We start from the raw sequence: 11,947 nt of genomic DNA on the forward strand, positions 1-11,947 counted from the left end.
GAGGCTGCTTGCAAACTTCGCCCAGCAGTTGAAGATGTTGCTCGTTCTCTTCTTTTATTCCACAAAATTCCTCTTTGTACTTGGGTGTCGTTCTTTCACACATTTTCAAATGATAATTCCAAAAAATGCGCACTTGATCTCTGCTAGGCGATGAGTCATGTGCCTCTTTTCGTTAGCGGCTAGCTAGCTAACAAGCTAAGCTAACTACGCCGAAAAGCATCAACGCGCGAAAATGAGGTTATCTGGACACAAAGACTTAATGAATTATGTCGTCGTCCTTTAGAGTAGCACTGGACATTCTGTGAGAAATTTACAGTCAGTTCCACACTAAATCAGAATAATTTAGCGATGGGTGTTTTTGTTCCGGTGTGGACGGGTCGGTGGATGTGGTCGAGGTCCTTTTTTTTTTTTTTTTTTTTTTTATTTATTTATTTATTTTTTATTAATTTTTTTATTTATTTATTTTTTTTTTTTATGTGGTCGAGGTCCTTCGGAAGCTGCGCGCTTGCTAATGACGTCATGCTTCAGACACGTATTTTTCAAATATATTTCTTTGCCTCTGTGTCTGTTTTTACACCTTGATGTTCTATTTTAATATATATTTTATATAATATTTGAATTCGGTTGATAATAAAAAAATTTAAAAAAATAAATTAACGCCACATTGGCGAGTCAGCTCTTACGTCACTTCCGCCTTTGCCCGTAGAATCCGCTGCTGCAACTGCAGTGGGACGTTTACGTTTCTCCGACCGAACTTGCAACAATGCTGTGGTTCACTCGCAGGCTTCGAAGTTAACTTTAAAAATTGCTTGCCCTTAGGGCAAGTGCCAAAATTTGCCTTGCCCGAGTGGCCAAATTACTTGCCCAACTTGGGCAAGTGACAATTTTTTTTCTCCTTCCCAAAGATTAAATTACCTTGCCCTGAGTGACTTTTTGGATGACAAAGTGTGTGATTACAAATTCCATGAATTTTTTTTTCGGACAGTTCCTGCCTCGAAAGAATTACAACAGAATTACAATTACACAGTCTTGTTTTCATCATCAACCATGAAACCCTCCTCACAACAGCATGTATCATCCTGTGCAGTTATTGAAAATGTTAATTGTAGTTTTTATAATTAACAAATCTTCATGTTAAATTGGGGAAATTATATTACAGCAATCCAGATATCAATTTTAAGTCCAGGGGAGCCTATTAATTGGCTGCCAGGATGGCCGAGTGGTCTAAGGCGCCGCGTTCCGGACCCAGTCTCCCCAGGAGGCCTGGGTTCGAATCTCGAATTTCCCCATAGTGGGACTAATAAAGGCAATATTAATCACATGAGTAAAATATGAGTGTGGGAAATTTGTGTATTCCTTTAAGACCAGTGCCTGTGGCGCTGCCTCCATAAGTTTCATAGCATAAACAGAACACAGTCAATGACACGATGTCAGGTCACATCATGGAGCTAACGAATTAACAGCCAATAATCAAATATTACTCCCTTCCTTACTCGCAACTGAATTGTCTACTTAAAAATATGCGAGCTACTTTAGTCATGTCAGAATCCGAAATGTTCGGATTTGAACGAACTTGTCGCCACTTGTAAACATGCGCAGAAGGTAAGAAAACTTCCGACTGTCAATTTTCGGACGAAATATCGTAGGTTTTTGTTGTGTTTTTCAAACTTCAAATGAAGATGCAACTCCAGTGAGTTCCAATACTGCGGCGCAGTGCGGCGCTATGCCGAACCAACACACCAAAAAGTCGTAACTGGCGACCGTTCAAAAATCTGAAATATATTCTTTCTTTTTTTAAACCACAATGGCCGAAGGAGGGAAAAGTGTGATTTTTTATTGCAGATACACTTGCAAGGACATTTTCAAGTCGGACCTTTCAAGAGAAGCTATATCGTCCAACACTCACTCAGTGGTGCGTAAGTGTGTTTCTGTATATTATTTGTCCAGCCGTGGTGTCATAAATTATGGTATTTTCATGGGGATTTATTCAAGGAGAACAAAGTAGGACTTCACTGAAGGCACAGGTGTGAAATGCACTGAAGTAACTTAAAAATTAAAAGTAAAAAAAAAAATTATGTTTGTTTAAGAATGTGCAAGAAAGAAAAATGTTGACAAATGTTGAAAATAATATTTTCCAGGAGGTATTTATTTCTTTGTTGTTTATTCATTCAATTCTATACTTATTTCAACATTGGAGTATTATTTTTCTTTCAATATGTAGTATATTTTGTCTTTGAAGTGTGGGTCCTTGCTGCCTTCAGGAGAGGCAGCCGAGCAAGGCTGGATTGGTGATGGAAAAGAACAAAAGAAAGAAGAAAGATTTTATTCTCGTCACATGCTGATGTCAAAAGAAGTCTCCCCAAAAACGTGCGAGCCCCCTCTCAGACATTCCCTTCTTATGGGGAATGCCCAAATAGGACATGAATATCTAATTTTCCCTTGTTGCATATGCATTCCCATCCCGCTAGTCTTCGGGATTTCCCTCCAAAAGTCCCCCAGAGGGAGAGCAGATGCGTCTCCCCGTTGATACGACCAGTCTACTCGTGACCACCTTAAATTACTTCCATACCCTGGAAGGTCACTGACCTGGCGAGAGAATTGCCCCCACCATAAACAATGCTCAGGCCTATTTTCTCTCAGGGCAGTATCTGGTTACATCGGAACTTCAGAACCAAGACTGGTCACTTCTGTGACCTCCAGTCCCTTCATAGTTTCATAAAGAGAATTACTTCCCAGATCTAAATTAGGCCATTTAATAATACACAACTTTTTTTTAATTTATTTCAATGTATATTTAAGCTTGCTTATGTAATAATACAATATTTATTCAATTGTTTTAGTATGTAAAATTATCAACAATTTGAACATTTTTATTTCACACTTGAATATTTCTGAACATATTTGTTCTTTTGAAAATGTGTGCAATTTAAATTATTCCATCCATCCAGCCATTTTCTGCCGCTCATCCAGGGTCGGGTTATTGAATTAATTTTTTAAGTATTTTTTATAATTCAATATTATTTCAAAATCAGGACTCTTCTCAATTAGTTCAATATTTATAAAATGTTTCTATATTTGTTATTAATTGAATTAAGTCTGTATGTGATTTCCAATTTTACATTTTAATATTTTCCCATTTCACTATATAAAAAATCCAATGTATAAAAAATATAATAGAGCATGAAAAAAAATATTTGGTATATTTGACAAAATGATAGTTTTCCCGAAGTGAGATTCTGCTTAGCAATAAACCCCAAACGCTTGATAGAGCTCAACCTAGAAAGTGTATTTGGGCAGTCAGAAATTTATTCAGAAAGCGAAATATTAAATGTATCTGAGGGAATATTTGAAGAGTTTGAGTTTTGTTCAATGGACCATACATATACGAGCCAGCCAAACACAGCGAGAAAACCAGCGCTGACTCCAGTCGCCATCAAGTTGCCAACTCCTGACATTCCAAAACTTTTGAGAGAAACTGAGACAATTTGCATTTCTCTGTCTGGTTCTTTTTATAGTTCAACTTCGAGTTCTGTTTTTCACCTTTTCACACAGCGTAATGGAGGCCAGTTGAGCAAGTGGAACAAGTGATTTTATTGATGATTGTGGAAGGCACCGATTTCATAAGCACCGTTTCTTCTCACACCTTTTCCATTAAGTACGATTAAAAAGACAACTGAAAAGCATAATGTTAACAAATGTTATTCCAGGCAAAGGCAATAAATTTTATTTACATGTTTGATGTTAACACACAAAAAAACTCATCATCACTCAGACACAATGGTTCTTCTGGCACTGATCACATTGGCTTTGTGTCAATAAAAGAGCTTTGCAAAATTCAATTTCATATTTTATTGAAAATCACATTTACATCTTACCACAAAGAGTCGGTTCTTTCATTTTTTTTCTTATTTTTTTAATCTTCAAGTATCGCTGCAATTCTCACCAGCACAATTGTGTCTCTCAGCATGCTGTTTAGTGAAGAATGTTTTAGCACAAACGCTGCAACTGAATGGCTTGTCTCCACTGTGCGTTCTTGTGTGGATTCGTAAATGCAACTTTTGAGAGAAGCTTTTGCCACAAACTGAGCAGGAAAAAGGTTTTTCTCCACTGTGCGTTCTTGTGTGGTTTGTTAAATGCAACTTTTGAGAGAAACTCTTGGCACAAACTGAGCAGGAAAAAGGTTTTTTACCACTGTGCTTTCTTGTGTGCCTTACTAAATGAGACTTTTGAGAGAAACTCTTGCCACAAATTGAGCAAGAAAAAGGTTTTTCTCCACTGTGTGTTCTTGCGTGCCTTGTGAAATTAGAATTCTCTGAGAAGCTTTTACCACAATCTGAGCAGGAAAAGGGTTTTTCACCACTGTGTGTTCTTGTGTGGCTTGTTAAATGTGACTTTAGAGAAAAGCTTTTGCCACAAATTGAGCAGGAAAAAGGTTTTTCACCACTGTGTGTTCTTGTGTGGCTTGTTAAATTTGATTTTAGAGAAAAGCTTTGACCACAAAACAAGCAGGAAAAAGGTTTTTCTCCACTGTGCGTTCTTGTGTGCCTTACTAAAGAAGACTTTCGAGAGAAGCATTTTCCACAAACTGAGCAGGAAAAAGGTTTTTCACCACTGTGCTTTCTTGTGTGGCTTGTTAAATGCGACTTTTGAGAGAAACTCTTGCCACAAATTGAGCAAGAAAAAGGTTTTACTCCACTGTGTGTTCTTGCATGCCTTGTGAAATTAGAATTCTCGGAGAAGCTTTTACCACAATCTGAGCAGGAAAAAGGTTTTTCACCACTGTGTGTTCTTGTGTGGCTTGTTAAATGTGACTTTAGAGAAAAGCTTTTGTCACAAATTGAGCAGGAAAAAGGTTTTTCACCACTGTGTGTTCTTGTGTGGCTTGTTAAATGTGACTTTAGAGAAAAGCTTTTGTCACAAAACAAGCAGGAAAAAGGTTTTTCTCCACTGTGCGTTCTTGTGTGCCTTACTAAAGAAGACTTTCGAGAGAAGCATTTTCCACAAACTGAGCAGGAAAAAGGTTTATCTCCGCTGTGTGTTCTTGTGTGCGGTTTTAACGACAGCTTTGAAGTTAATGAGTCAGTGTGACATGCCCTTTCACCTTTGGCTTGCCCATCATCTTCATCATCATCATCGTCATGAGTGTCTGATAATATGTCCTCATTTTGTGCTTGTGATGGCCCCCAGTGGTCTTCATCACCTTCTGTTGTCACGTGATGTCTTGAGCTGCTGCTTGGAGGCTCCGCCCCTCTGTTGTCCTCACTCTCATCCTTGTTTTCATCTTCAGTCTTTATAGGGACAACGTTCAGTGGTGACTTGTTGATCTCCTCCTCCTCCTTTTTGATATGAGTCAAGTCTGGCTCTTCTTTCACAGAACGGAGATCGTTTTCACAGACGTCTGCAGGACACAAAAAGACAAACACAAATTTGGTTTGGTCAAGTCAAACCTCATGCGGCGACTTTGTCTTATATTGTTTCTACCGTGCTACCTTGACTTATGCCTGCCGCACACGGAGCAATGCGTGCGACCCCAACTTGGACCGGACCATGGGGACATTTCACAAAATTACGTTTGACGATGTAAACCTCCCTTTTCTAGCAGCACAGCTGTGATAAACGAGCATTTAAAAAGGAAGCACCCCTCTGTTGTCCTCACTCTCATCCTTGTTTTCATCTTCAGTCTTTATATGGACAACGTTCACTGGTGACTTGTTGATCTCCACCTCCTCCTTTTTGATGTGAGTCAAGTCTGGCTCCTCTTTCACAGAACGGAGATCATTTTGTCTGACGTCTGCAGGACACAAAAAGACAAATTTGGTTTGGTCAAATCAAAGTTCAGGCGGCGACTTTGTCTTATATTGTTCCTACCGTGCTACCTTGACTTGTGCCTGCCGCACACGGAGCGATGCGTGCGACCCCGATTTGGATCGGACCATGGGGGCATTTCACAAAATTACGTCCTACGGTGTAAACCTCCCTTTCGCAGCACAACAGTGATAAACGAGCATTTAAAAAGGAAGCATGTTGCGGCTGATGCCGATTTCATTCCTGACATACTCACAGACGTTTCTGGAAGCGAGCTGAAGTTAGCACACACACACGTCTGATGGAACACCTGTTGTGGGACCCTAACTTTTTAATGGGGGCCACTGGGGGCCATCGCAACATAATGTCATTGATAAAATAGGAATCCTTCAAGTGAAATATGTTTACAAGTATTTCTTTTTGCATTTATGGATAGTTTCATCGTGGGTATTTTTGCTTCCATTATAATCTGGATCCCTAAAAGAATTAAAGGGGCCCTGGCATCAGAGTCGCTATTTATTGCATGATTTACATTTAGCCTGCTAGTACATTCCAACATTCCCCTTTTTATTTTTTATAAAATTTCTGTTTTTAAATAAATTTTAAAACAACATTATGTTTGAAGAGTCAAAATCCCTACACATCAGCATTAAGCAACAACACTTTCACTCTGACTTTCATGTTGACATATTTGAATAATGACTGTATATTTTAAAGTTATCCAATATGTATTCAAATTCGACTAAGATACACCAAAATATTTTAAGAGTTCACTGAATTATTTTGGAACTGCAACGATGCTTAACAGCCATAGGGTGTCAGTAATGAGTAACAAAGTAACACAACACCTCCCATTGTTCCGTCATCATTGTCATTTGCATAAATGATCAAGAACTATGAGTTGCGGGGGAGATGCAAACCATCTGGGACACAGGAACTTTATGACCAGGAACTAAATGTTCCTGGCCTTGTTGGTAGAAAATGGGGTTGTGGCGTACTCCCTTTTTAAGCCCATAGAAAGCTAAAGATGCAGATGCATTCCTTGCAGCATGCGCTTGTTCACTGATCGAGATCCGTGCAACCCTGGATGGATGCATTCAATGTATTTTAAATGTTTGGATGGGGTGAAACTACGCACATGTGCACAAAACAGTGCAGATCCACCGGAGGTTCATTGACTCTCACCCGACGAAGCCAGTACAAAGTTAATAAATAAGACCATTACGTGCTTGATTTTTAAAAAAAACTTAATATTTTGTGTTTTATCCACTAAAATTGATCAACCGCCATTGATGTTTTCGCCCCAGTGTGCAGATTTTTTAGAGTCAGGCAGAATTCCTTCCGGAAGGAATTGCTTGAACAAGATATAAATACCAGAAAATGTAAAATGTTAAATAATCAGTTCAAATTTTATAAAAAAAAAAAAAAAACATGGAATTCACCCCCCCCTTATTGGTTATTCTTTGGCATATATTTTCTGCACTGATTTCATTTGGCAAAAACAAATGTTCAGCAAACCGACGAGCAATATTTAAAAATAAAACGGCAATAACCTTGGACGCATTTCCCCAAACAACTTAATGTTGTGATGCATATTTTTAACGATAGAAAGTCGTTCATTAAAAGCAAATGAGAGTAAGACGTGTACAAACCTGCTTTGAGTGGCACAACACGAGGCTGGTTGCAAACTTCGTCCAGCAGTTGAAGATGTTGCTCGTTCTCTTCTTTTATTCCACAAAGATCCACTTTGTACATGGGTGTCGTTCTTTCACACATATTCAAATGATAATTCCCAAAAATCCGCACTTGATCTCTGCTTGGCGATGAGTCATGTGCCTCTTGGCTGCCAGGATGGCCGAGTGGTCTAAGGCGCCGCGTTCAGGACCCAGTCTCCCCAGGAGGCCTGGGTTCGAATCTCGAATTTCCCCATTGTGAGACTAATAAAGGCATTATTATTTATTATTATTATTATTTTTGTTAGCAGCTAGCTAGCTAACAAGCTAAGCTAACTACGCCGAAAAGCATCAACGCGCGAAGATGAGGTTATCGGGACACAAAGACTTAATGAATTATGTCGTAGTCCTTTAGAGTAGCACTGGACATCCTTTGAGAAAATTACAGTCAGTTCCACACTAAATCAGAAGAATTTAGCGGTGAACTGCTTTTGTTCCGGTGTGGATGTGGTCGAGGTCCTTCGGAAGCTGCGCGCTTGCTTATGACGTCATGCTTTAAGCGCGTATTTTCCATATATATTTCTTTGCCTCAGTGGGTTTTATTTACACCTGGATGTTCTATTTTAATATTTATTTTATATAATATTTTAATTCGGTTGATAAAAAAAAATTAACCAAATAATTAAATTAACGCCACATTGGCGAGTCATCTCTCGCGTCACTTCCGCTTATGCCCCGAGAAGCCGCTGCTGGAACAGCAGTGGGACGTTTACGTTTCTCCGACCGAACTTATACTCGCAGTGCTTCTCAATTATTTCACGCCCGCCCCTACCAAGAAGAAAAAGATTCGCGCCACCCCACCACCAATTGTTTTTCTATCTTTGTAGATTGATATTAGATTGTCAATAAAATATCCCTTAACTAACCTAAATTGATAAGAAATATAATTTTGAGAACTATTATAGTGAGGATCTCGAAACTCAGTACTCTGTTGTGCAAATATTGATGAGATGACAAATATTTGTCATGTCATGTCATTATCCACACGGCTTATCCTGAACAGGGTCGCGGGAGAGTGCTGGAGCCAATTCCAGCTGACAACGGGCGAAAGGCGCACTACACCCTGAACTGGTCGCCAGCCAGTCACAGGGCAGACATAGACATCGTCACTGAGTGGGAACTGAACCCACGTTGCCTGCACACAACTCAGGCGAGTGTACCACTCCACCATCAGTGACATGATAAATATTTACGAATACGTTTTTTGTCAAAAACTTTATTAACATTAACTATCACTCCCGTCAGATAATCATCACAAGTCTCGAATCTTCTTACACAGCTGACATTTATTAATTTGTCACCGTCAAACTCGATGACTGCACAATAATTCTGAGGGGAATGAGCTTCAAATGCTGGCAGAAAAGTCACTTCAGAAACTTCTTATTCAGCCAACCAAAAGACTCAGCTTGTCAATCATGTCCGACGGCACTTGCCTTGCCACGTAAAGAACGCATGAGTATGAACAGTGCAACTCTCAAACACGTCCCCGGAGCAACAAACAATATAATTACTTTCCTATTGTTCCATGTACAAACGATTCACAAATAGGAAAAGAAAACTTGCATGACAACTATACACAAATTATCAATAAAGTCAACTTGCCAATTGTTTGATGAATAATAAATTATAATAAATTAAATGACAAATAATATTTTGGCAGTTAAACTCCCACCAAATCACAACAGCTATGTGATTTACTTTTCTTTCAACACTTAACAGAGTGTTTTATGAAACAACTAATTACTCCTCTGCCTCAAGCAAAAGTACTGTCTTCTGTACAGGCCTATCTAGATAGATTGGCTTCTTAATGCGTTTGCCTTGGCTGTCTAATGAAGAGTCACTGAGCTGAAGTTTTACCTATCTGACTCTTCCATCTAAACTTGGATAAATATCTGCTACTCTGGCAATCTTCCCCTTATCCTATGATGCTAGCGTCTGAGAAGTGGTGAAGCTCGTACTTGGATCCTTCTGAGAAATGCAATGGAACGAAGCACCTTCTGATCTTTACTTGGGACAGGTTTTGTAGATCTTGTAGCCACGCTTCCCATTGTGTTCTGAGGCCTTCTGTGAGTGGCTCGTCCCAACTGATGTTCTCTCGGCACATTTGTTGTAAGATCTGTTTCCCTAACAGAATGAAAGGGGCAACGAACCCTAAGGGGTCATAGATGGATGCCACTGTGGATAAAACTCCTCTTCTAGTCAGTGGGTGTTCCTTGACTGTAACTCTGAACTGGAAATCATCAGAAAAAACACACCATTGAACTCCGAGCGCTCTTTCCATAAGCGGTTCTCCTAAAGTCATGTCCTGTTCTTTGACACTTTCTGAACGCTCTTCAACTGGTATTGTATCCATCACCTTCCTGCTATTACAGACAAACTTGTGCAGTCTGAGCTTGCCTGAGCTACAAAGCTGTCGAGCCTCCTTGATGAGCTGAACTGCCTCAGTGTCGGATGTGACACTTACCAATCCATCATCCACATAAAAATTTCGCTGGATGAATTTCACTGTCTCATGGCTAAATTCCTCCTGCCCTTCAGTGGCTAGATGTTTAAGACCAAAATTGGCGCAACCAGGGGAAGAAGCTGCACCGAACAGATGCACTCGCATACGAAAGACTGATGGTGGTGACTCTAGATCCCCATTCTCCCACCAAAAGAATCTCAGATAATCTTGGTCTTCAAGTCTTACATGGAACTGATGAAACATTCGTTCCACGTCGCACATGATAGCGACTGGACCTTTGCGAAATCTACAAAGTACTCCCACCAAAGTGTTTGTGAGTTCTGGTCCGGTGAGAAGGTGGTCATTCAACGCTGTGTTCTGGAACCTCGCTGAGCAATCGAAGACCACACGTATTTTGCCAGGTTTTTGTCGGTGATAGACTCCATGGTGGGGAATATACCACGCTGGCCGGTTTTCCAGTGCTTCTACTGGAACCTTCTCTGCATCACCACGAGTGATAATGTCTTGCATGAAATTCACATAGTCTGAGCAGTACTTCTGATCTCTCTTAAGCCTCTTCTCTAGACTCTTTAAACGCTGCACAGCATATGACTTGTTATTAGGAAGATTTGGTCTTTCTTGTTTGAACGGGAGGGGCATCTCATAATGACCATCCTGCTTATGTTTGATGCCTTCCTTTAGCTGGGTAAGAAAATTGAGATCCTCTTGAGAGACAAGTGTCTCTTCTTCTACTCTTTCACTAAAGTCGGACTCCAGTACTCTTAGGAAATCTACTGGAGTGAAAACTTCCTTGATCCGAGTATTGCAGACAAAGTGCACTTCACTTTTGAGCTTAACTGCTGGTTTGGGCTTGGGTGTCACTTGCCGTACAATGATGCGGTGACTCAATCCTATAGCATCATCTTCATACTCGCCAAGCTCACCATAACTCACTATGCTCCAGCCTAAGTCAGTCTTCTGTGCGAATGGCTGGTTCTTTTCTCCACACACAACCTCTCTGGGCATGAGTGCTTGTGGGCAGTTGTAGCCGATCAGTAGACCAATCTCACAATCCATTGGTGGAGCGATACTCTCTGTAAGATGCTCCAAATGAGACCATGCCTTCGCAGTCTCAAAGGTAGGAATGTGTTTCTTATTTGCAGGGATGAACTCACGCGTGTATGTGGTGGGAACTGTTATTCTGTCCATGGAGAATATCCCTCTGATTTGCAGGTCTCTGATTCTTTTACAGTGCACAATCTTCCTTTTCGATGACATTGTTGATAATTTAAGCTTTACTTGTTCTTTGTTGACATCTAGTGTACAAAAGACTCATATTTCCTTATTTTATGCAGGCAGTGTTCGGGCAGCTAGGCGGGGTCCTTCATCGCTCCGGCGCCGCGGTCGAGAGAGAGAGAGAGAGGGGGACAGGGCGAGAGCGCGAGAGTGCGACCAGTCGGAGCAGTTACGGCGAAGTTAAAGTGTGCCGCCGATAGAAGTTCGTGATTTGATCCGTGTGTTTTCCTCTGAGCTGAAAATGTGCCAATCTCGAGTGTGCGTCCATGTGAGAGACCACACATACACATCTCCAGGCCATATATAATCCTTATTGCCAGCCCTGTTTGACATATATCCATAACTACGGACACCCAAACACACAAGACTCATCCAACCACTCGACGTTTCACCTAGTGGCCTCCACGGCAGGAAACCAAACCAAAGGGACACATTGTAATGGACTTTAATGGACACTGTTGTGAATTTGGATGTTAATTGCCAAACTGTTGGATAAATTGCTTAAAGCAGCCACCTGCCTCTTCCTTATTCCGCCATCCTGCACCATTTGCCTTTCCAAACAACCCGGCCGCGAAGTGGCGCTCTGGCCGGCGCCCCAGGCTCCGGTAAGATAAAAAATCTGAACCACCTGATTAACAGTCAAGACTGACACACACTGCTATCGACATAG

The 11,947-nt window shown here is 40.6% G+C and overlaps 1 protein-coding gene across 1 annotated transcript; it reads right to left on the reverse strand.

Annotated features, from left to right (window-relative positions):
• Positions 1-3,712: 3,712 nt before the first annotated feature.
• LOC148341820 (uncharacterized) lies at positions 3,713-11,259 on the reverse strand. Its single transcript, XM_088287960.1, has 3 exons — positions 10,228-11,259; positions 5,490-5,595; positions 3,713-5,398 (listed from the first exon to the last, which is right to left on the reverse strand). Exons 1-3 carry the CDS (start codon positions 11,257-11,259, stop codon positions 3,921-3,923), a joined length of 2,616 nt encoding a protein of 871 aa, XP_088144086.1. The 3' UTR covers positions 3,713-3,920.
• Between the last annotated feature and the right edge of the window lie 688 nt (positions 11,260-11,947).

Source organism: Idiotropiscis lumnitzeri, chromosome 2 (genome assembly GCF_059441095.1).
Source record: "Idiotropiscis lumnitzeri isolate Australia: NSW breed Sydney's pygmy pipehorse chromosome 2, RoL_Ilum_1.0, whole genome shotgun sequence".
NCBI classification, from domain to species: domain Eukaryota; kingdom Metazoa; phylum Chordata; class Actinopteri; order Syngnathiformes; family Syngnathidae; genus Idiotropiscis; species Idiotropiscis lumnitzeri.